The sequence below is a fragment of the Pogona vitticeps genome, chromosome 4 (assembly GCF_051106095.1).
Source record: "Pogona vitticeps strain Pit_001003342236 chromosome 4, PviZW2.1, whole genome shotgun sequence".
Taxonomy (NCBI): Eukaryota; Metazoa; Chordata; class Lepidosauria; order Squamata; family Agamidae; genus Pogona; species Pogona vitticeps.
The window spans coordinates 216,605,510-216,631,674 of NC_135786.1; the positions used below are offsets into that span (position 1 = coordinate 216,605,510).

Below are 26,165 nucleotides of genomic sequence, written 5' to 3' on the forward strand. Positions count from 1 at the left end.
TTTCTTTTAAATATTTGAATAATATACTGTTTATGGCTTTTAATATTGTGTTTTTAATGATGTCAGGCACCTTGGGTCCTTTTTTAGGATTAAGGTGACTTTGCAAGATGACTTTGCAAGATATAATGAAAACCTTTCTACTTCCTTGGAGCATAAAGGAAAGTTGTCCAATTCCAGTCAAACAGACTGAATTGACCCAAAAATAGCTTTAGGTTCCATGTAAAAACTTGACTCCAAAGGGGGGAGGGGTTAGTTTAATTTGAGGGGTTAGTTTCCCCCCCCTTTTTTTCCTTTCTTTTTCCTTGTCTCTTATTTGTCTCACTTTTTTCTGTGTAAATAAAATTTAAAAAAAAACTTGAATAAAACAATAAAAGATGAACCTTCAGACTTTTAGTCTGTTTGACCTGAATTGGTCAACTTTTCTTTTTACAATATATAGTTTAGATAAATAAGAACATGTATCTTGTGATGCTTTTGAGGCTTATAAAATTATGTAATATGATAGTGTGTGTTTATTATTTAATAACTATTGTGCAACTTGATTCAATGTACTATAAACAGAGGAAGGTCATATTGAGCATTTGGATGCTTACAAGTAAGTGTGCATAAGATTTCAGCATTAGAGGAGTCATCTATTGTCATTTATGACAAAGCAATATAGTTGTTTCCCTGATTTTGTTCCATAAAAGTTATAAGAGAATTAAGTAAACATACGTATAGCAGTGGATAATATTTCTCCAGAGTTGATATTCTGTTTTTGTAAAAAAAGAAAAAGTATTGTATGTTCTTGAGGGGAGACTGTATAATGCCAATATAGCTGAGTGTTTATGTGGAAATTTAGTGTGATAGTAGATTCCTAGGCATGCTTACGTTGGCCTTCCATAAAAGATGCATAAAGTGGTTGAAGTCTTTTCTTCTTCAAACTCATTAGGTTGGTGATGATAAAACAGTGAAGCATTGGAAAATGGAAGGGCCAGCTTGTGGGGAAGCAGAAGAACCGATAAATACAATTCTTGGAAAGGTATTAGATTGTTTGTTGTGCTGCTTTCTTTTTCCTTATATATTTAAAATTCATACAGGGGCATTGCTACTTCAGTATTACCTGAAGCACAGGTGGCCTTGAAATGGCGATGTCAGTAGTGAAGTGGGAAGTGCTCACTTGTTTGTTTTAGTAAAAGAACCATGAGGAGATAGTAGTCAGACGTAAAGGAATTATAAATATAGTATAAATTCCAGCTGGTTAAAACAATTAAAAGAGCACGCATGCACACAATATATATTATGATGTCACTAGAATAGCTACTATACTTACGTTTGAAACCGTAGATAATTGTGCATTGGTTTTATATAATGAAATTATGGATAAATGAAGTATATCAGTGTAACAGATCACAAGGCAGTAATGTAAATATTTGTGATATTTATACTGTAGATATTGACTGTAAATCTTAAAATGAGATTTGAGATATATTTGAGATATACCGTATTTTTCGCTCCATAAGACGCACCTTTCCATAAGACGCACCAAATTTTTAGGAGAAGAAAACAGGAAAAAAATAATCTGCTTTCTTCTCCTAAAATTTGGTGAGCCTTATGGAGAGGTCCATCTTATGGAACACACCCTAGGGTTCTAGGGTCCTAGGGTGTGTTCCAGGACGCTTTGGAGACTCCCCCTGCCCCCCCCGGGGGCCAGAGGGGGTGAAATCGCCACCTTCTGGGACTCTTCTGAAGCTTCCCAAGCCTCAGAAGAGCCCCCAATGGTGGCGATTTTGCCCCCTCTGGCCCCCAGGGGAGGCAGGGTCAGTCTCCAAAGGGTCCTAGGGTGTGTTCCAGGATGCTTTGGAGACTCACCCTGCCTCCCCCGGGGGCCAGAGGAGGCAAAATCGCCACCTTTTGGGGCTCTTCTGAAGCTTCCCAAGCATCAGAAGAGCCCCCAAAGGTGGTGATTTCGCCCCCTCTAGCCCCCAGGGGAGGCAGGGTCAGTCTCCAAAGGGTCCTAGGGTGTGTTCCAGGACCCTTTGGAGACTCACCCTGCCTCCCCCGGGGGCCAGAGGAGGCAAAATCGCCACCTTTTGGGGCTCTTCTGAAGCTTCCCAAGCCTCAGAAGAGCCCCCAAAGGTGGCGATTTCACCCCCTCTGGCCCCCAGGGGAGGCAGGGTCAGTCTCCAAAGGGTCCTAGGGTGTGTTCCAGGACCCTTTGGAGACTCACCCTGCCTCCCCCGGGGGCCAGAGGGGACAAAATCACCACTTTTGGGGGCTCTTCTGAAGCTTCCCAAGCCTCAGAAGAGCCCCCAAAGGTGGCGATTTCGCCCCCTCTGGCCCCCAGGGGAGGCAGGGTCAGTCTCCAAAGGGTCCTAGGGTGTGTTCCAGGACTCTTTGGAGACTCACCCTGCCTCCCCCTGGGGGGGCAGAGGGGGCAAAATCGCCACTTTTGGGGGCTCTTTTGAGGCTTGGGAAGCTTCAGAAGAGCCCCAAAAGGTGGCAATTTCGCCCCCATGGGCCCCGTGGGGGTGGGGGGAGCGTCGTAAGGGTCCTGGAAGGCTCACTCGGACCCTTCCGACGCTCCCCCCACCCCCACCCCCCACCCCCACCCCCACCCCCCACGGGTGCAGGGGGGTTAAAATCGCCAGCTTCTGGCAGTGTTTTGAGGCTTGGGAAGCCTCAAAACACTCCCAGAAACGGCCAATTTACCCCCCCCTGCACCCGTGGGGGGGGTGGGCCAGCGTGGCAAGGGTCCTGAAAGGCTCCCTTGGACCTTTGCCACGCTGCCCCCACCCCCCCATGGGTGCAGGGGGGGGTAAAATCGCCAGCTTCCAGGACCTTTTGAGAGGCTTGAAAGGTCCTGGAAGGTCGCTATTTCGCCAGAAGCTGGCGATTTCCCCCCCTGTGCCCGTGGGGGGGTGGGGACAGCGTGGCAAGGGTCCAAGGGAGCCTTCCAGGAGCCTTGCCACGCTGCCCCTACCCCCCCCATGGGTGCAGGGGGGGGAATCGGCAGCTTCTAGGACCTTTTGAGAGGCTCTCAAAAGGTCTTGGAAGGTCGCTATTTCGCCCCCACTGGCCCCGTCGGGGGTGGGGGAGTGTTGCAAAGGTCCTGCGACACTCGCCACCTTTGGGGGCTCTTCTGATGCTTGGGAAGCTTCTGATGCTTGCGACGCTGCCCCCCACGGGGCCAGTGGGGGCAAAGTCACCACCTTCGCTCCATAAGACGCACAGACTTTCTACCCCTCTTTTTCGGGGGGGGGGAAAGTGCGTCTTACGGTGCAAAAAATACGGTAATTAAAGAGAATATTGGCATACCAAGAATGGCATGGTTTCAGACTTTCTCATCTGGGATTGAGACTCGTCTAGGGTTGAGAGATTCATGTCTCTCACAGCTTCTGGTTCTGGGCAACAAAGAAAAAGAAAAAGCAAAGTGTGCTGCTTATATACCGCCCCATAGCACTTCACGCACTCTCTGGGTGGTTTACAAGTTAATTACGCAGCCTACACATTGCCCCCCCCCCCAGCGAGCTGGGTACTCATTTTACCAACCTCAGAAGGATAGAAGGCTGAGTCAACCTTGAGCCGGCCACCTGGGATTGGACCCCAGGTTGTGAGCACAGTTTTGGCTGCAGTGCAGCAGTTTAACCACTGTGCCATGAGGCTCTTAGATAACTTTATGGACAGGGGACGTGAGGCTGTTTATAAGCCCACCCCCCCGGATATTTTATTTACTGCTGGGCTTCTGAAACTTTGGAATTTCCTGTGCTTGAGATGATACAGTTTTTGTTCAAATCTGGCTGCTGAAGCAGACAAAACTTAGTGCCTTATGTACTGTAGGTGAAAATTTCTTCATCCAGATTGCTGCGATGGTCTTCCATAGGTTTGGTAACACTAACCTTTTAATACAACATCAGTAATTCTATTTTATCTTTATTTGTATTTTTAAAGACAGTGTACACTGGAATTGATCACCATTGGAAGGATCCTGTTTTTGCTACTTGTGGTCCTCAAGTTGATATTTGGGACGAACAGAGAACTAGTCCTTTATGTTCATTGACGTGGGGAGTTGACAGCATCAGCAGTGTTAAATTCAATCCAGTTGAGGTAAATATATTGGCACCAGCAACATGTTGTTGTTACCCGCTGTCACGTCACTTCCAACTTAGGAGCCTGATTTAAAAAATATTGAGGAGTGGCTTACCATTACTAACTCAAGAGAATTTTCATGGCTCTGTTTGGATTTGAATCCTGGTCTCCTTAAAATTAATCTGAAACTGTATCTACTATGCCACACTGGTTTTCTTAGGTCATATGAAATGCACGTAGGCATATGGGGGAAGACTTTCTCCTGTGTGGCTCCTGCAGTATGGAATAGACTCTGTTTAGTGTTGTGATCAGTTTCTGCTCTCATAGCTTTTAAGGAGGGTATAAAAACACATATTAAAAACAAACAAGCCAGGGGCCTATTGGCAGATTTAGTAGTTATCAGAGATAATTTTGATTACTTGCAAAGTAAATACAATGGTGCCTCGACTTAGGAATGCCCCTATTTATGACCATTTCGAGTTACAACCAGCTCTGGCCTCAAAATTTTGCTCCTACTTGCGACCAGAGCTTCCACTTACAAACAGAAAAAGGCGGGAAATTCAAATTTCTAACTGTAGGTGGCGACGAGGCCGCTTCCTTGTAGCTCTTTCGCCCCAGCAGTTAAAGAGTGTGTGTCGGAGGAGGTTTGGCACTGCCTCCTCCTGGTTCTGAGCGAGTGAGTGTGTGTGTTTGCAGGGAAGCTTTGGGCTGCCTGGTAAGGTAAGGTGTTGTTTTCTGCTTTTTAAAAACTGTTCTGGGTGTTTTTGCAGCATGGTATTGAGCTTGGGGGGGGTTATGTTTCTGTGCTGTGATGTGTCTTGGGGGTTTGTTTTTTGGTTCCCCCATTTCTGATGAGTTTTGGGGAGTTTGCTGATTTTTGGGTGGTTTCCACATTTCTGATGGGTCTTGTGGGTTTGTTGCTTTTTGGGTCCCCCCCCCATTTCTGATGGGTCCTGCATGCTTCCCTTGCTTTTTCCTTTGTTTTCTTTGCATTTCCGACCTGCCCCCTTTGTTCTCTGTGAATTTCTGATCTGCTCCATTTTCTGTGCATTTCCAATGGGTCTTGCATGCTTGATTGCTTTTCTCCCCCCCTTCGGCCAGAAGGGATTAATAATGTTTCCAATGAGTCTTGCAGTGATTTTTTGGTGACTTTTTTTCTTTGGCGGGAAAATATTAATTGCATTTCAATGCATTCCTATGGGAAATGGTGCTTCAACTTATGACCATTTCGAGTTACGTCCATCTTCTGGAACGGATTATGGTTGTAAGTCGAGGCACCACTGTAAATAAAAAGCAAAAGTACTGTTCAGTCAGGAGGAATATAAGGATGTTATGATTGATAGCTGTCATACAGAATGTGTGCAGTAATAGATTTATCTGGGACAGGTAAGTACAGGATGTGAAATTTAATCAGAAATTGGAAATGGAGAGGATGAACAGGGCCTGTGTGGTGACCTTTTGTAAACTAAGTCAAATTCTTAAAAGCCGGAAAACCCCTCTATAATTAAGAATATTATAATCAGTGGCTGCAATTCAATAGTAAATTGCAATCCAAGTAGGCCCATTGAACCAGTGGAACTTATAGAGGAGTTAACTCACCTTAGTGATTTGTGTGTTGCCAGGATTAGCCTATGCTGCACAGACCTGGACTTTATAACAGAAAAGCTCAAAGAGCAAGGGAAAATAAATCGGGTTATTCAGTGGGGAACAAAAATAGACAATAGATATGTAAAATAATAGATAGCATCATTAAAATAGAGATGGATCGGCCACACTATGAAACAAGCAGATGAAATTTAGAAAAATGCATCAGTGGATCAGAAGAAAGAATGGAGGAATACTGCAAACTAGATGGGTTAATGATTTTACAGTAAAACATCAGCAGGATTGCCATGGATTAGCATAGCAAAAAGGCGAGGCTTGTATCCAACACTGGATGTTTGTGGGCTAATAAATGAAGAAATTTGACAGATGAATATACAAGAAATGAAAAGAGAATACTTTCTGAGGTACAAATGTTTAAAAACACAATATTTTAGATTTCCAGAATACTTTGGTATGTTTTTGAGGCACATTATGATGGGATCATTAATCTTAAAAAGAACATCTGTTTGGTATATGTGACAGAATTGTACCTACTGTGTATATTGAGGAGATTAAAAGTTCCTGTCATTACTTTCACCCACACTCAAATTAGTTCTAGAATCTCCTTGCTTTTAAAAATATTAGAATTGGGAAAATGCATCAGCTTAATCTCCACAATTGCCTTTTATAAAAGCAACAGCGAATTAAAGAACTAGCTGACATGCTGCACATGAATGCCTTTCAAATTAATGCTGTTGAAAATGTGTGGATGCTGGCTAAAACTCCTCTCATATTATGCTTGTTTTTACTTAGCACCTGCAATTTTGCATAAAGACCTTGTGGTTTATGCCTAAAAATATAAAATAATTTATCATACATATACCCTCAATTTCCAGATGTATATTTTGGGAAGCTGTGCTTCGGACAGGAGTATTGTGCTATATGATATGAGACGGTCCACTGCACTAAAGAAGGTAATGTAAAAGTTTGTGATTGAAAATGTGCGTGCACACTTGCACCTGTGTACTTGCATACTTTTTAACCTTGAGATGAAAGCTGATTAACTTTTGCTTCTAAGGATCTTCTTGGTATCCTTGTGCTGGAACCTTATTGGATATTTACAAATTCAAAAATGACTACAGAAGTGTCTAGGGCTTGTTGATGAGGGGTTGGTCAAGTGCCTGCCACCTTGTCAGTTTCAATTAGCTATGGCAATTTATGCAATTTCCTCCTATACACATAAATATCCAATAGGATTATAGTCATAATAGTTGCACAAGCTTGAGATCTTGTGATCTAAATTTCTGGAGGATGTGTATAAAGCAGAAGATAAAGTGATCCATGAGGACGACAATGATGATGATGATGATGATGATGATGATGATAATTTATAGTGCGCTCTCTACCAGAGTGCATTCCAATAGTCAAAAACAGCTAAAATGCAACCATAACAATTACAATGATAAAAACATACAGTAAACAATTCATTGTAGGGTAGCGTATGAAGATAATGGAGATATGTTTAAACACAGAATAAATACGAGACATAAAGTATTAAAATCAGTGTGGATTTTGAAAACACAGCAACAAGGACACCATCTTATTTTGCTATCTGCTGTCAAGTTGCTTTCAGCTTATGGCAGCCCTAATAGGATCTTTGAGGTATGTGAGTTGTTAAAAGGAGTGATTTGCTATTGCCAACACTCCCCGCCCCCCGGTGAGTTTCCATAGACAAGAAGGGATTTATACCCATGTGTCCTGAGTCCATCTTGCTACTTTCTACACCACCCTGGCTGTCACCTTTCTATACACTTATGTCCTGATTTATTATATTTTGCTTACAATGTGGGCTTGTGAGCCAGATCTTAAAAAGTTACATCTGAATTGTTTAGGAGTTTTTTTTACTTGAAATCTAATATTATTATTGTTGTTGTTGTTACTCATGTGGTATGAGTTTCACATTCCAGTAGAGTAATTAGCTGTGGATTAAAATAATACATTGCTCAATGAATATTTTGCTTCTCTAGTTCAGTTAGTGATATAAGTGATGTGGCTGCCAAATAAAGATACAAGGTCATTGTGTGCAAATAGTTGTCTTGTACAATGAGAAATTAGAAGGCTCTTCAAGGTTCAGTAAAGGTGAAAAGTATTCACTGACTGAGGGTGACAGGCTTCCCTCCTTTGCTTACAATATCTCCCAGCTGTCGCTGCTATTGCTGAAGTTCCCTTTCAACTGGGATCATATAACATATGGACTGCTTAATACTTCTCAGCTAATCAGGCTTCTGCCAAGTGGGGTCTGGCTAGAGTAAGTTGTCAAGTTTTATCCCTTCGGCAGGAGGATCAGGACTGTCTCTTTACATTGCCATCTGGCTCTTTTCTAGCCTTGTTACAGAATTCCTGAGCAGCAAAGCAAATTGCTGCCAATATGTTCCAAGCCCTGCATTTAACCCAATTAACATAATTTCACAATGTGCATCCTCTATTTGCGCCTACCCTAAATATTACAGCAGCTTCCAAGCTTCTGATATTTTGAGCATAATGCAGCAGCACTAATGTAGATGATAAAAAGGGAGGAGCTATTCCATACCTGAATTTTTATTTATGTGAAAGAACCATTGTGTGTATAATATTGCTTTTTATTAGAGTTGCGGTGTGTATCATGTACATACATGGGTTTTGTAGTTGTAGAGAAGCATGAATGGCAGACTTCAGAGTTGCAGGGACGATTTATTGTTTTGCTTGAATCCCAAAGGCCATCAGCCAGAACAAAATGACAAAAGGTTAAGACCTTTTTATTCTACTGAGTCCATGAGCCATGCACTGAGTTGACCTCCATGTACAAATACACATCTACAGTATATCTCAGTTATTTTAACAGTCTGAGTTAGATCTGAGTTAGATCTGAAAGAGCTGTTGTTCCTCCAGAGATTTATCAGTACATTCCAATCTATTTTCTGCCCACTTTCTACAGTGATGTCAGAGTTAAATTGCACAGTAGCAGAAGTATGTGTTTCCAGCTATTACATTTTTCCTAGATATACACAGTTCTTTTAATTAAAATACAGTCATGCAGATGAACCCTGTGTTTACTTCCTGGTGGTCATTTAAAAATGAAAAACAAGCTAACTTGCAAATTCTAGAGGGAGGCAGGGTCTGTCTTGTCACTTTAGAACAGTGTTCCTCAACCTTGGGCCTCCAGGTGTTCTTGGACCACAACTCCCAGAAGCCTTCACCACCACCTCTGCTGGTTAGGATTTCTGGGAGTTGAAGTCCAAGAACATCTAGAGCACTGGTTCTTAACCTTGGGTTACTCAGGAGTTTTGGACTGCAACTCCCAGAAGCCTTCACCACCAGCTGTCCTGACTGGGGTTTCTGGGAGTTGCAGTTCAAAAGCATCCGAGTAACAAAGGTTAAGAACCACTGATCTAGAGGCCCAAGGTTGAGGACCACTGCTTTAGAGGGTTCTGCTTCTGATGTTGTGTTCTCTGTGTCATCTAATTTGAGGCTCAGTCACCTTTGCTACAGTTTTTTTGTATGGCATCTGGGTTGTATCCTTTTTCCTGACATTTTTTCCTTACCTCGAAGTCTATTTTATTTGCTTCTCACAATTTACATTTTCTCAGGTTATCTTGGATATGAGAACAAATACACTTTGCTGGAATCCTATGGAAGCATTCATTTTCACTGCAGCCAATGAGGATTACAAGTAAGAATTACGTTGGTCTTTTTAAAAACCTTCTGTTGAGCATCCTTTAAAACAGTCAGTCTCAGTGGGCGACATATGGCCCCTTGGGGAACCCTGACACATTTGAAGAAGTCCACAAACTGGAAACAGTTCTTCACACACCACCTTATAAGGTTTGTTATGCGACTTACACTATCCTTATCTGGCCTGTATTTCTTTCATATTGTGTTTATGGCCATGGCCAAAAAAAGTTGAGAATGACTGTTTTAGAATATTTTACCCCTTTTTTCCTCTGTGCAGATCCTCAAAGTTGCATTCAATGATTCATTCATAACAAGAACAAATGAAAAATATACATTATTACAAATAATATTTTTTTAAAATCCTGTAGAATCAGGAACAAAGTTTAGTAAGCAGACTAAATGATCAATCATTATCCAGCTTTAAAGTATACATACACAAACAGGAGCACCTTTGCCTGTCCCATAAAGACAAGAAAAGAAGAAATTGAAATTTTCTTCAAGAGGTCCTTGATAAGGAGTTTTAGGCATGAACTGTTTCAGACCTTTTAAGGTCATAACAGAATTCAGAAGAGTTGCTTTTTTGAGTGGATTAAAACTTTGATACCCACTCCATCCCCAAGCCAGCATGGCCAGTGATGGGGGATTCTATGACATAGAAAGCTGTGTTATACTGATGGAGATACTAGTCCTTACAGCCTAGTACTATCAGCTCTGACTTGCAACGACTCTCCAGAAACATTTATGGACATGAGTGTTCCTTGTTAGTCTTAGCTCTACATGATACTTGGCCTTCACCCACCAAGTTCTACCCGAACCACCCGCGTGAGCCAGGAGGTGAGGCTGAGGAGCCTGACGCCGAGGGAGGCCCGGAGGGAGAAGACAAGAAACCGGGCCTTCTCGGCGGTGGCTCCTCGCCTTTGGAACAATCTCCCTCCTGAGATTTGCGCGGCCGCTTCGCTGGGTACATTCAAAACTCAATTAAAAACATGGCTTTATGTCAAGGCCTTCCCTCCTGCCAGCATCTAAGCTAATTTAAATTATTTCTCTCTTCTTTTTCTATTTATTATTTATGATTATTATGGTCTGTTAATTGATATTTTGGATTTATGTTATTATAATTGTATACTTTCTGTGTTAGCCGCTCAGAGTGGTACCGACTTACCAGATGGGCGGGATATAAATCAAATAAATAAATAAATGAATAAATAAATAAATAAATGATGGGGCTTGAACCTGGAGCCTTCTTCAAGTGCTGTACACCTGAGTTATAGACCTTTCCTGGCAATTGTAATCCAAACAAAACCATACTTTAAAACGCTTGAGTTAAAAACAATACAGTGGTGCCTCACTTAACGGGTGCCCTATTTAACGATGAATCCGCATAGCGATTAAGATTTTGCGATCGCTTTTGCGATCGCATTGCGATGTTCTTTATGGGGAAAAATCACAAAGCGATTTTTCCCCATATGCCCCCTTTTTCCCCAGTTAACTGGCGGGGGCTTGGGAAGGACTGCGGGAGAGCCCTTCCCCGCGGTACTCGCAAACCCCCAGCCGGTATTTTCTCCCAGCTGACTGGTGGGAAAGCAAGCTGCGGGCGCCGAGTGGATTTTGGCTTCCCGAGCTTCACAACCCCCTTCGGTGGCCCTGTCTCCCGTCCCTGGTGCCCTGTGCCTTCTGTACCCACAGAGACAGAAGGCACAGGGCACCAGGAGACAGGGACGGAGAAGGGAGTTTTTAACTTCAGGAAGCCGAAAGCCTCCAAGGGGGAGGGGGGAACAACTCAGAATGCCGGCTGCAGGCGAGGAGTGGATTTCGGCTTCCCTTCTCCGTCGCTGTCTCCTTTCCCTGGTGCCCTGTGCCTTCTGTCTCTGTGGGAACAGAAGGCACAGGGCACCAGGGACGGGAGACAGGGACACCAAAGGGGGTTGTGAAGCTCAGGAAGCCGAAGTCCACTTCTCGCCTGCAGCCGGCATTCTGAGCTGTTCCCTCCTCCCCCTTGCAGGCTTTTGGCTTCCTGAACTTCACAACTCCCTTCTCCGTCCCTGTCTCCTTTCCCTGGTGCCCTGTGCCTTCTGTCCCTGTGGGAGTTGTAAAGTTCGGGAAGCCGAAATCCACTCCGCGCCGCAGCCAGCTTTACCGCCAGTCAGCTGGGCAAAAATGCTGGCTGGGGTTTGGGACGACCGCGGGGAAGCCCTCTCTTGGGGTCCTCCCAAAGGCCCCATTTTCGCACAGCTGATTGGCGGTTCCAAAGTGGCCGCCCACTTGTTGCCTCGCTTTAGAGGCACCGAAAATGGCCGCCCCTATGGAGGATTTTTGCATAAGGTGAGTTTTTAAGCCCATAGGAATGCATTAAACGCACAAGGACCAGGTCTTCATTGGCATGTGGATAACTGGACATGCTTTTGAATCCTGCTCTCTATTAACTATTGTCTTTTCCATATCCATAAATCTTTGCATATTTTTCCTTTTAGTTCCTTGCATATTTTTAGAGCTAGGAAGAGTTATATTTTTCTTCTGCAAAACATGCTGGCTGGTGGGACTCTCAAGTAACTTTCCCAAGATACCATTGCATTCTGTAAAGATAGATCCTATGTTTATTAAATCACATGCATTTTCTTTTTAGCCTAATAGTTTTTGATGACTGTAAAAATGAACAGCCTAAGGAATTTTATCTGGCCTGTACCTGTTGGCACTAACGAGGCTTTTATTGTCACAGGTCAATCAAAAACTGGTTAAATCAGAATACTTGGATTTAAGATGATTTGGCTTGCGATCTGTAATCCACCCACTGCAAAGTGTCTTCGAAGTAATGAGAGTTAGCTTTCCTGTAATGCACTTTTTAAAAGGCAACTGTGTTTCACAGAGAAATGGCACTTGATTAACCTGGAAGGGGTGAAGCTGTAAATTGCCTTAAATCCATGTATGCTTACAATGATGTTTACACCTTGGTGTAGAGTTGTTTGTCATAGTTGCTTTTCAAGATGCCTGTTTCAATTATTCTTTTCATTTCTTGAATTAGATCAGCTGATTTTAGTTGTATAAATGGTTTTGAGCTCTTAAGATGTCAATTATATGACTGCAAGTGAAAATATGATTGAAATTTACTTGATTATACTGGAATTTAACCAGCTGTGAATTTTATTTGTTTGTTTGTTTGTTTGTTATATTTATATCCCGCCTATCTAGTCATTGACTACTCTGGGCGGCTGAACCTCCTTTTACTACAGTATGTCAGCAGTCAAATACGTAATTAAGAGTAATGTTTTTTTCTTCATTTGCAGCTTGTATACTTTTGATATGAGATTTCTTGACAAGCCCTTAATGGTTCATATGGATCATGTGTCTGCAGTTCTTGATGTTGATTACTCCCCTACTGGAAAAGAATTTGTTTCTGCAAGCTTTGATAAATCTATTCGCATTTTTCCTGTAGACAAAAGTCATAGCAGGTCAGTGTTACTATAGTTCAGTCTCTTGAGTCTCTTCTTTTTTTGCCACCAATTTTTATGATGCCATTAATTTATTAACCTGTTGATTCCCTTACAAAACTTACATTTATTCCTAGCATACTTGCTTGCATTTCTTAAAAATTTTGGCTGTAGAATTTGCAGATGGGCAGCCCATTAGTTCTTTGTTTCTTTGTTTGTTCTCTGTATTTCAACACACAAATTGAAATCTCATTTTTCTAGACCTTTTCCATGCTTCAGTTGATATCTCTACTATTAAATTGTGCTTGCTGTTGATAGAATTCAAATAATTGTGTCATCTTTGTCAGATGTCTTGTGTTCCCGCTGTGGACTTTCTGTTTTTGGAAATCTGTTGTGTATCATAAAAGAATGCTGCTCAAGAAACAACTTGTATATATCAAGTCAGAAAGTCTGACACTTTAAATGCCCCATGGAACTTCATAGACCTTAATAACCCAGAAGTTAAGGTCTCTGGCTGTGGTGTCAGAGGATGGGGGTTTGATTCCCCACTGGGCCTCCTTGACAGGGGCTGGACTTCATGATCCAAAGGGCCCCTTCCTGCTCTGCAGTTCTACTTTATTTTATGTATATATTTCATTTTTATATTGCTCATCTGTCTGAGGCCACTTTGGGCGATTTACAGCATATAAATACTACCAAGTATTTCTAAGATGGTGGTGGTGATGATGGAAAATCAGAAGCCTGTGTTCATCACAGTAGGCATTTATTCGAGAAAGAATCACACCCAGTATGAATCTAATTGTACCTGGTACATTTATTCTGTTCTTTTGAGTATTCTTTGTTTGTTGTAGATCTTTTGGGCTTCCGATTCGGCCATGTTCTGAAGGTTTTTCTTCCTAACGTTTCACTAGTCTCTGTGGCCGGCATCTTCAGAGGACAGGAGTCAGAACTCTGTCTGTGCTCTGGTGCACTTTGTTGGATAGTTGAGTATTTATAGCTGTGGGATCAGCTTTTTGTCCTTTCCAGGAGATTGGGTGATTATGGTGATCAGCGTGTTTTTTGTTGTGGGTGTATTGTTGTGATAAGGGGGAGAGAAGATCTGTCACTGTGATTGATAGGTATCATTAGCTGGTCTTTTGTATGCACTGATCACCCGGTCCTTGTGACTGGATAGAGTTGGTTGACCTTTTACAGGCTGTGTGGACTCAACAAAGCCTGGCTCCCAGCACTGAAAAATACAGTTGTGACTTCTGTCCTCTGAAGATGCTGGCCACAGAAACGTTAAGGGAAAAAAACACATTCAGAACACGGCCAAAAAGCCCAGCCGTGAAAGCCTTCGAGAATACATTCTTTAAGTTCTTATCCACAAAGCAGATAAGCTGCATATCAAGAAAAATCTCTATTTTTTCTTCCTTTTATTGAACAAGCATATTCAAGCACATGTATGTTTATAATATTGTTCTATGTCTATTGTAACTACAACAATATGCAACTTAGTTATTATGCTTTTACCTAAAGTATTAAAAATACTTAACAGAAGTATTATAAAAATATAATAACAAAGCTAAAAATATAACACTCAATTAAGTCGCAACTGTGTCAGTATCTTAATAGGCCAAAGCACATGCAATTACATATTTATTTATGTAAAATATTTTTAGCCCACCTTTCTCCTTAAAAAGGACCCAAGGTGGCTTTCAGCGTCAGCAATTAAAAGACAGTATTTAAGTTAGTAACAATGAGTATATAATACTAAAAGGATCAATGAATACAATACATAAAAACCATAAGCAACATCAAAGCACATTCAGTGCAGTAAAATACAACAATTTGTTTTAAAAACCAAACTCAGCTGCCATTCACTCAGGGAAAGCTTGCCTGAAGAGAAAGCTCTTTGCCTGCCTACAGAACGACAGTAAAGATGGAGCCAGTCTAGTATCTTGTGGGAGGGAGTTCCAAATTCTGGGAGCAGCAATGGAGCAGGTCCTCTCCCATGTTCCCACGAAGTGCACCTGTGAAGGTGTCAAGACAAAGAGGAAGACCTCTCTTGAAGATCTTAACACTGAAGCAGGATCATTGAGGGAGATACGGTGCTTGAGATAGCTTGGGGTCCGGCTGTTTAGGGCTTTATAGGTTAGAACCATTACTTCGAATTCTGCCTGGAAATGGATTGACAGCCAGTAGAGCTGCTGTTACAGTGGTGTTATGTAATCCCTGTGTCCAGCCCCAGTTAGCACAAGGCAACTTTCTGTGTTGTAAGTAAAATGGCAGAAATGCTGTATAAAGTAGCTGAGTTCCATAATACTACCGTGTTTTCCCGAAAATAAGACAGGTTCTTAAATTAATGTTTGCTCCAAAAAACACATTAGGGCTTATTTTCAGGGGATGTTTTATTTCTCAGTTATGTCATCTTCTGGTTGCTGCAGAATGCTGCACAATGGTGGAGGGCGGGGTTTCACTTTAAGGCTTATTTTGAGGGTAGGGTTTATATTACGAGCATCCTGAAAAACCATACTAGGGTTTACTTTCAGGTTAGGTTTTAGTTTTGGGGAAACAGGGCATTTTATCTCTTAACAGTTCAAAATAATTATTTGTAAGTAAGTTGGTGTCTGAGGATCTCTGTTTGGCTCGTTGACAGTACGACTTTAAAAATATGAGGCTTGCATATAAACAACGTAAAACACTTATTTACTACAGTCTTTACTTTTGAGATTATTGCTTTAATCAAATAGTTTTCATCATCATCCCAAGGACTTGGAAGCCATGGCTTATTTTATGTTGCTAATTAAATCTTGAATCTGAAACTTGAGAAGACAGAAGAAATGAGAGATACTCCATTAAAGTTCATGAAAGGCCTTTGGCAAAGGAGAGCCAGATGTTTGTGTGATTAAAAAAAAGATCCACATTATTCACCCATATGTTGTTGTATTGCTCTTATTCTCAAATAGCAATTCTTTTTTCAAAACCTGTTAAAAGAGGAAAAGATATTATTTCTAAAGAAATACTGAAAGATTAGAAGAAAGAAACATCTAGGCTTGTATAAAATTATTTTCTCTTCATGGACACATACGTAGAAAGAATATGCTAAAATTATATTTGAAGAAGTTGGCACCAATAACGTTACTATATGTAGTTGTGTTTTTTTTCCTTGTGAGAATGTAAGAAGTATTATTAGAGATGCCATGCCCTTTAATGTCAGGATAGCATTAAGAGTGCACACTAAAAGACTGATTTGACTGTGGGCACCGTCAGCCTTTTTGAGCAAGTGGATGTATTTAGAATTCTGAAATATTACAAAATGGCTGCAATGGAAATATGTCCTTTTATAAGCTGGCTGTCATGCTGGATGTGAGCAGTCATGGAACATCCATTTCACAGAAAACAAACTGGTGAAATTGACAGACAAGTAACTTGAACTAGGTAGAAGACAGAGATACAATTTGAGCAAAACACAAGGTTGGTGCTTTAAAACCATAGTTTTCCATTCTGACAGAATATACATTTCATGGATTAAAAGTCATATTTTCCAAATTGCTCTTAAATAAATTTTCCCAAAATTAATTTATGCCCACAGATCAATAGGAGGAACACTCCTAAAAGAGTCCCTGGTTAGCTTGTCCTGATAATTGCCTGCTTCAGGTTAATAAGCAACAGGATATACTTAGAATTAGTTATTTGTCCATCATTAATGATTTTGAAAATACAGTGGTGCCCCGCATAGCGAGGTTAATCCGTTCCGGATTAACCTTCGCTATGCGAAAACATTGCTGTACGGGGCAAGGAAAGCCTATTGGAACGCATTAAACTTAGTTTAATGCGTTCCAATAAGCGTCCAAACTTACCCCTCCAGCGATGTTTTCGCGGTCCGGCGGCCATTTTGGAGCCGCCGATCAGCTGATCGGCGGCTCCAAAATGGCCGCCGGATGACCCAAAATGGCCCCCTATTAGTGTTTTCGCGCCCTCCCCTTGCTTACCGAGGTCGCGAAAACGCTGCGGGGGGGCATTTCGGGTCGTCCGCAGCCATTTTAATGGCCGCGGATGACCCGAAATGCCCCCCCACAGCGTTTTCGCGACCTCGGTAAGCAAGGGGAGGGCGCAAAAACACTGATAGGGGGCCATTTCGGGTCATCCGGCGGCCATTTTGGAGCCACCGATCAGCTGTTCGGCGGCTCCAAAATGGCCGCCGGACGCCCCAATCGTCGCAAAGCGAGTGCGGCGATTGGGGCAGCTCCGTATAGTGTTCCCCAAAAAGGGATCGCTATACGGATTCTTCGTTATACGGTGTGCTCGTTAAGCGAGGCACCACTGTATATTATTTTATCCACATAAAGTTGATAATGTTATCAGCAGAGGTGATTCTTCAGAAGATTTTCTGCTTTTATCCCAAGGCTTCCAGATGAGAAACGGGCCATGGGAGCTACACAACAAAAGGAAATATTTGATTTCTGAAGAATCACCCCTGCTGATACCTTTAGTAGGTGTGGGTGTAATTATGGAACAGGATTTCAGCCTGTAATGCTAAGAAAAACAGTTGAAATTAGGAAAAGAGGGGAAAAAAGAAACATGAGATGGATTAACTCAGTAAAAGACGACTCTAGCTTTGACTTTGCCAGACTTGAGCCGGGCTGTTGAAAGGAAGACCTTCAGTTTTTCCTTAAGTAGGAAGTGACTTGATAGCAGAAAACAACAACAGTGACCTCACTTGAGGAAGGAGTTCAACAAATGGCTGAATAAAAGCTTTTGGCACTTTATGTCTCAGTACTAATTTCTCTGAGTAGGTGGTGCTATATATTAATAATTTCACAATGTTTGCTGCAAACATGAAAAAGAAGATTCAATTAAAATGAAAGGAAAGTCCAATAAGTATGTTCTTGTTTGGTGTTTTCTCATTTTTATTTGGCTTTAGAGAGGTCTACCATACAAAGCGGATGCAGCATGTGATCACTGTAAAATGGACATCTGATAATAAATATATCTTGTGTGGTTCTGATGAAATGAACATTCGTCTATGGAAAGCTAATGCTTCTGAAAAACTTGGTGTGGTAAGTAATCTTGGGCAAGCAATGAAATTATGCTTTGCATATCAGAAAACGGTGTGATTTACTTTAGGTAAATCACCCTTTTAGAAAAGAGTGTGATTTACTTTTATTAATACTTCATTAGAGATAACCCTGAAAATAAATTGTTAATAATAATCACTCTGCCATTAATATATTAATTTTCTTTCATAGAAAACATTTTTACTAATAATAAACAACTAATTCAATATGATCCTTCTTCCTTTGGCCTTGACATGATGTTCAGAAGTTCTTGTTTTTGTTTTACATTGACTGCATTTATCTGTGTGTTCTGATACTAACAAAATGTTAGTTTTTACTAAAGAAAGTAGAAATAAGCCAGTTTCAAGCCGTGGTTTATGTAGCTGGCTAGTTTTTATCCACAGTAGTGAAGTTGAACCACAATTTAGGATTTGGATGTAATGCTTAACTGAGGTCAATGTAAAACTGCAGGGGAAGCTTCCAGTTTCTTTGTAGCTACACAGAAGGAAAAGAGGAGAGCACAGAAAGTTGAGGTTCACAGACACTCATTCTTGTTGCACCAGTGTGAACAAAGCTAGTATATACTGAATTGAATTTTCGCTTTCTTTGTATTACTGTGACTGTAGCTTTTGAGATAGGTGCCTCAGATTAACAGAATACTGTATTGTAGTATAAAGATGTTGTCCTTTTTCGGCCATGGCCATAAATACAATATGAAAGAGATGTAGGTCGAATCAGGATTGTATAAGTCACATAATAAACCTTATAATGTGGTGTGCGAAGAATTGTTTCAAGTCTCACAATCACATCCAAATACAGTAGTGCCTCGCAAAACGAGCGCTCTGTTTTATGACGAAATCGCATTACGATGAAGTTTTTGCGATCACAAAAGTGATAGCAAAATGATGTTTCCTATGGGGGAATTTCATTTTGCGATGATCGGTTCCCTGCTTCGGGAACTGATTCTCGCAAAACGACGATTTTCCTACAGCTGATCGGCGGTTTCAAAATGGCCACCGGGTTAAAAAAAAGGCTCCCCGCTCTTTTCTGGGACGGATTCCTTGCTGCACGGGCAGTGAAAATGGCCGCACTATGGACCATCTTCACTGGACGGTGAGTTTCAAGCCCATAGGAACGCATTAATCAGGTTTTAATGAGTTTCTATGGGCTTTTTAATTTCGCTTTACGATGTTTTCGTTCTACAGCGATTTCGCTGGAACGAATTAACATCATAATGCGAGGCACCACTGTATTTTCCTATGTTGACCAATATTAGCCATGTCAGCAGACAGATATGAGAATTTTCCTTGCTTGGTTGGCTCAAATAAAAGGAAAAGCCTCTATTTGTGGAAACCTTTAGCTCAGTACTGTAAAATATCCAGCTTCTAAAGGACAAAGTACAGCCAGATGTTGTTGGAATGCATTTCTCTGCTTTCCTCACACCATTGGCTATTCAAACTAGGGCTAATAGCAGTTACAGCTGAAAAACATCTGGAGGGCTGCACTTTGCTCACCCTTTCAAAAAGGAAGAGTACACAAGAGTCTTTTAAATAGAAAGTGTTGTATAGACTAGATTTAATACATGTATACAGTATATCACTAAGAGCTTTCAGTAAAAATATCCCCATCATTACAGAATTCTTTTTTGTCAAGTGTTCTCCTGTAGAATTTAACTTTACATTTTGGTTCAGACTTAAATACTCTGCTTAGATTGTAGCTTCCACAGCTGATGAATATTTGTTTGACTGGTAGGCTCCATGTTGACACTGGAGCTGCCCAAATATTCATCAGTTCTGACATTCATGTTTCTTTTGCTGCTTTAATGTTCTTGGCATTGCACTCATTACGTAAAATCAGTGGACGGCTCCCGCAAGAACAGCATCTCTGCAGCAGCCAGAGGCGTTTACCCTGTCTATACTCCACTGATGATTAAGCTTATGATATTCTGAGTAATCGTTGTAGAGATAAATGAAGTCTACTTACAGCCACCAGAGTACTGAGATCGATGTTGTTACTCTGACACTTTCTAAAACATTTCTTCTCTCTGCTTGCCTCCACAAAATTACAAAATTTGTAAAAATGATTATATTTTTAAATTGCAAAACTTGGGAATGGTGCTTTTATTCATATACATTGCATTACATCATTAGTTTTGACAGGAGTAACTTTTTGAGCCCATAAGACTTATTTAGTGTTGACTGAAGCAACACTGTTTGAAATGGTTGAAAAAATCATGTGGGGTCCCTGTACAACTTTAGGTTATGCAGTACAGTATTGTAACCTTATGTACCAGTCATCATGAAGCAAGTAGGACCTGCAATATAAAGTTACTGTATGGCCAGGTGTTGTTCAGGATACTCCATTCTGTTTCTCTTCCCACTGTTTTCCATGCCCTTCCCCAGATAGTGAGTCAGCGTTCCATACCTGCTAAGCATGCTCTCTTGTCATTGAGCCATTTGAGTTCTAATTCCACATCTAGGATTTTTAAAAGATAAATATATTTACTGTGAGCTTGCTGATACTACCTTCCTGTTCCTGGATGCTCTTTTGGCTATCTATGGATTAACACTTGGAGAACTAAGATTGGTATTAATGTTATTTATTTATAATATTTCTACACCATCTGACTTAGTGAAAACTACAACTCTGGATAGTTTACACAAGAAGCATAAAAATGTAAAATATTAATCCCATCAACCCCAACCTTGTAACAAGTAGAGAACAGAACCAAATCTTTAAAACAAAACCCCAGTAATCAGAATTCTAAATACATAATAATACAGTGGGTTACCTTTATCTTGAAAAAGATTGTGCTAGTAATAGTTTTAGATCAGGGATCTCTCTCTCTTTAGCTATTAGGATATCTTGCCAAGCATAGAACAGACTTCAATTGATACAGTGGTTGGCTGTTACAGTACTTGGTAGCTCAATTTAACCAAAATGCTAGTATGAGTTGGTTAACTTTTATTTTGAGGCTGAACTTCTTAGAGACTTGTAACTGATGTTTTCAGCACCTCATTGTTCTCTTTCCTTCATCTTTCCACTTCCCAAAAAGTTGATGGCTCAGAATTGTAGAGTTTGTTTGATGACCCTCCCTTTACCATGTTCTCAGTTACTTGTCTATATAGTACATGTTTAAGACTCAAAAACCAAACCAAACAAAACCTGGCCTTCTCTATTTCTGACATCAGTGTGGGCTTAATATCTACATAACAGAGTACATCTATACCAGTGTTTATTACATGAGGGCTCTGTGTCATATGAATACCAATACAGTTTTTGGCAAAACCTGTACTCTACTGTCAAATACCAGCATGTGAAAATAAATTATTTTAAAGAGATTCTGCTGATTTTTCTATGGGTAGGCTAGATTCTAAACATTCAGACTGTCCCTTGGCTATGCTACTTTTTCCTCTTATTTTAAACTCACCTTTAGTTATGCACTGCAATTACTTTTCCAGATTATTGCAGACGATCCAGAAGTGTGCTTGGAAATGTACAATATTGGTTTTTGTCTGCATAAGCATAAGGTTGTGTCAGCTACTGTTTTTAAAAGTAATTGCCTTTAATTAAAATGAAAGCCTTTTAATTTAGATTGCATTGACAATTTGCTCGGCAGCAATGCCTGGAAAGTACTGCTGACTATACAGACTGGCTGTCTTGGTAAAACAAGCAAGGAAAAGATATCCTTTTTAATGTAAGGAGTACTATGTAGCTTTCCTGTAATTGTCTGGAATCCTGTTACTTAGCGTAGTGAATCACACTCCAATAGGCCTGCTGAATCAGTGGGGTTTGGTGACTTTATAAGTTTCACTGATGCAAATGCACCTAAGCAAGAGGATTTCAGCCAATGTTGAAACACAGGTAAGTTTGTTTTGTTTGAGTGCTGAAACTATGCCAGATGGACATTTAGGCATGTATGTAGGTATGTCTTAACAGCAGACCCTCTGTATCCATGGAATTGGTATCCGTGGTTTCGATTATCTATGTTTGCCACTGCTGTCACCCAGTCTGCAATGCACATGTATATTTACCTTGTATTTGCAGTTGATCCTGGAACCGATCACCCATGGATACAGAGGGGACTACTGTATATGCTTTTCAAGCTTGAAAATGTTTTTCTCCATGTGCTTATCTTAATGAAATCAACAGGAGTTCAGCAGGTGTTTAAGGAATTAGTGTTTTCATTTTAAAAGATAATTGTTTAACTAATATAAAATTATTAAATTATATAATAATATAAATTTAGAATTTATTCAAATACTTTCTATTCAAGAACTTTCAGCAAAGGTATACAGGAAGAAAGAGAATTGCACTTGCATATTTAGTTAGCCATGAAATATGCCTACTTGTTTTATAGGGTAATTCATAATTACTCCTATTCTAAAATCCTGGCATAACATTTGTATTAAATAGTAAAAAATTAAAAGCAAAGAATTGGCGAATAGGCAAGTAGCAACTATTTTTCAAAATACAGTACTCAAGCTTAAAATAGTAATATGAAAGTCCTTATACCAACTTTTCTTGGGCCTTATATATTTAGGAATGGATCCAAAAGGTCGTTCTTCACAGCTAAGACATTTTTGTGGTGACAGGTCAATTTTGAACCATTTCCTGTGTTCCCCTTCAGCTTCCTGCACCACACTTCAGAGCGAACACAGTTCTCTAGAGCAGATTTTCAAGGGGGGACAATAGCCAAAAGCATCTTCCCTCCCTTTACTTAGCAAGTTACCAGACTGACCCAATACATGTGAGTTGTGTTGTTACCTAATGAGAAATCCAAATTAGAGGGATTTAGGTTTGTTTTCTTATACTTGCATGGTGTGGGTTTGCATATTTTCACTGATAGTTCTCAGGTACTGGCCTCATTCCTTGATAACTCACATCTAAAGTCCAGTCAACCATACCTTGTTGGTTATTACACATTTCTTGAACTATGGTTTACTTCATATAGTGAAGGAATATATATGATTCTTCATATAGTTTAGGAATATAGTGTTGTTGATCCCCTTGCACAATCTTAAAACCAGGATTTCTTTTCTTAGCTTGCTCCTCGAGAGAAAGCAGCTCTGAACTACAATCAAAAATTGAAAGAAAAATTCCAGCATCACCCCCAGATCAGGCGTATAAGTCGCCATCGGCACTTGCCAAAGATTATCCACAGCCAGGCCAAGGAGCTACGCATTATGAGGGAAACTCGTCGGCGAAAGTATGCTTTTTTTCATTTTGGTTGTATAAATTGCACACTGTGTACAGCCCTGTGTTCTTTTAGTCAGCTGCATGACTAGATAGTTGTAGAGGAAATGTAGTAATGTGAAGAGCAGCTCAGGGTGAAATAAGCTATCTAAGCATGATGTATTTTTCTCCATTGAGGTTTATCTCCTCCCTTACCATTCTGGACAGTGGTTTGTTGAGAAGTTTTATTTATTGACTATCTTTCCAATGGCAGCAAGTTTGACAAAGTGTAACACATTGGGTTTTTTCCAAACTTGTCTCTGTAATAATATTTAATTGCTGAATTAAGCAACTGGATTGCCTGAGTCATTATTATAGAAAAGATAGGCCAAATTGGGGGCATTGACTTTTTTTGTTCAGTGGCTAGGAAGAAGGAAAGGAGTCATCTTGCATTCTGTAGATCTGCATAGTCCACAGAAGACAGTAAGAGACAACTAAATCTGTTCTTTGTTCTTCAGATTCTATTTTTTATATATCATGGGATTATTTAGAAGTAGTGGAATTAGTCAATTCATTGTTAATTTCCTTTATATGTAATAAAAATATTTTTAATGTTTCTCATTCTAGGGAACTGAATCGCCAGAAACATAGCAAGCCTGGATCTGTAGAAGTTGTGTCAGAGAAGAAAAAACATGTTGTGGCTATAGTGGAGTAATACTTCAACCAGATGTACTGTTTGAATACTTAAGGACAATGTGTACATTCTCTCATTGCAAAATCAGATTCCAGTACTGTATTTCTTTAAAAGTTGTATCTTCATTTGTCAATGTGAAAAAAAATCAGTTTCTATAAATAAATGTATTATATGGAACAACTGTTGTAATCAAGGTTGGCTATTGCTATCATTGGGACTAATTTTTTTTACCTTGAGTAGCATTGAGTAGCTGAAACAGCGACGTCTACGCTGGCTTGGGCACGTTGTGAGAATGGCTGATGGTCGGATTCCAAAGGATCTCCTATATGGAGAATTAGTGCAGGGAAATCGCCCCAGAGGGAGACCACAGCTGTGATACAAGGATATCTGCAAGCGGGATCTGAAGGCCTTAGGAATAGACCTCAACAGATGGGAAACTCTGACATCTGATCGTTCAGCCTGGAGGCAGGCAGTGCATCACGGCCTCTCCCAATTTGAAGAGACCCTTGTCCAGCAGGCTGAGGCAAAGAGGAAGTCACAAAGGAAGCAAAACCAGGGAGCTGGACAGGGGACAGATTGGATCTGTCTTCAGTGTGGAAGAGATTGTAACTCTCGAATTGGCCTCCTCAGCCACACCAGACGCTGTTCCAAGTCCTCCATACAGAGCACGCTACCATAGTCTTTCGAGACTGAAGGATGCCTACTACCATTCTTTATACATTTTATATCATCTGAAGAAGACACACTAGTGCTAGATGAACTACCTGAGGATTTGACGGGTGCTGTCTTTCCTGAAAAAAATTGTTGATAACAAACTTGAAATGATAGTTTGTCAGTGAGAGTAAATTCTTGGAAGTGGCTAGCATACTAATTTATTAATCATTTTCAAAGGCTGATACAACTACAGCAACTTTCTTTTCATTGAGTTCTGTATTCTTATCTAAAACATGCTTTTGGGAAGTGAGGAGAATGAGGGAGAAACTTGTATGTTGTCTTAAATAATCAAAGAAAAGATCTAGGACTAGAGATGGGCATGAGTCACAGGTTTGTCTGTGCCCATTCATTTATCGCCATTTCTGAGCACTGCCTCCCCCGGCAGGTAGCCACTCAGAGGCAGTGCCCCAGATTCTCTGCTCTGCCTCCTCTGGGTACTGCCTTTGAGTGGGTGCCCACCAGAGGAGGCAGGGCTCAAGTGCTGAACACCCATTCGGGCAATAAATGAACCAGCAGTTCATGGTCACCTATACCTGGGACATTTTGGGCACGTCTGAACTTGTTTACGGTATACTACTTTTCATCACAACTGACTAGAAAATTATCTTCTGAACCTACATGTAAGTCACTTTAAGCAACCACATTATAAGAAACCAAGGGCATTAAACTAGTGGCTTTTTATAAGTAGGGTATGAAAGAATCCATGATATTATTCAGTTCTTGTGAGCTTTAGATTAGTCTTTTACATCAATAGGTCCTATGCATGTTTACTCAGAGGTAACTCTACTGAGTTTAGTGGGCCTTACAAATAAGCATGGATAAAATTGCATCTTCATGGAGCTTAATAATGGCTTCTCAGTTGCAGATGTTAAATTCTGAGAATGTGGGATAAAGAATTTAGTTAAATCACTTTGCAGAATCAAACTCTCATTTTTTTCTGCTCGATTCTTTGCTTGGAATGACAGTATATTGTTTCACTCTAGAGTATGGTGTATATTATTTCAAATCCTGTGAAACTGGTCGAAAACATTACATTCATATGTTCAGTAGACTGCACACAGTAGGGCAACAGACCTCCTTACTTGCAAGGTGTGATTTGAGAACAATAGTAAGTAGCTAATGGAGAAAATCTGAAAGTATTCTTGTGGAAAAATAGCTGTGTAGTAGAAAATAAGTTTTGCTAGCTACTTCAGGAAATATCTGGGAACACTGCTCATGGATCTTCCTTGAAATACTGTAATGGACAATAATCTCCATTAGCACTCTTCCATTGGAGTAATTCAGTAAGCACTCTTGAGAGATTACTATATCAGAATTGGCCTCATATTCTTACTTGGTCAAGAGATAATGATTCATCTACAGGAAGGTGCCCTTGAAGATTTGCTGCCAGTCACTGAAGACGATACTATACTAAGTAGACGACTAGTATCCTGCCCTCCTTTTGATTTCTAAGAAACATGTGCTCCCCACCTCTACTTTCATTTCAATCCCTAAACTTTACTAATTTGATAATGACATAATTCAACATTTAGCTCCTAAATGTACCAAAATTGTAGCAGAAATACATGTTCTTGTAACAAGTAGAGATGGGGGTATTTGTATGCAAATATACAAATACCCCTGCACAGCTGGAGTTGATGAGGGTCTGGCTGGACTGTCGACTGGGGCTGGACTGTCCACTCACACAGCCGGTGGCGACAGCCCGGTTTTTCCTTCCAGTCGCTCCAGAGCACTGCTCAGCAAGCCACTCATTGG

At 40.6% G+C, this 26,165-nt stretch overlaps 1 protein-coding gene across 1 annotated transcript in view; it reads left to right on the forward strand.

Moving 5' to 3' along the window:
- DCAF13 (DDB1 and CUL4 associated factor 13) overlaps nucleotides 1-23,876 on the forward strand; it is a 33,175-nt gene extending 9,299 nt beyond the window's left edge. Inside the window, exons 4-11 of the mRNA XM_020783420.3 lie at nucleotides 932-1,021; nucleotides 3,931-4,086; nucleotides 6,549-6,626; nucleotides 9,279-9,361; nucleotides 12,645-12,809; nucleotides 17,695-17,830; nucleotides 22,873-23,036; nucleotides 23,630-23,876. Coding sequence (XP_020639079.2) covers nucleotides 932-1,021; nucleotides 3,931-4,086; nucleotides 6,549-6,626; nucleotides 9,279-9,361; nucleotides 12,645-12,809; nucleotides 17,695-17,830; nucleotides 22,873-23,036; nucleotides 23,630-23,717 — 960 coding nt within the window. The 3' untranslated portion in view covers nucleotides 23,718-23,876. The remainder of the gene's footprint in view (nucleotides 1-931; nucleotides 1,022-3,930; nucleotides 4,087-6,548; nucleotides 6,627-9,278; nucleotides 9,362-12,644; nucleotides 12,810-17,694; nucleotides 17,831-22,872; nucleotides 23,037-23,629) is intronic.
- The last annotated feature ends 2,289 nt before the right edge of the window (nucleotides 23,877-26,165 follow it).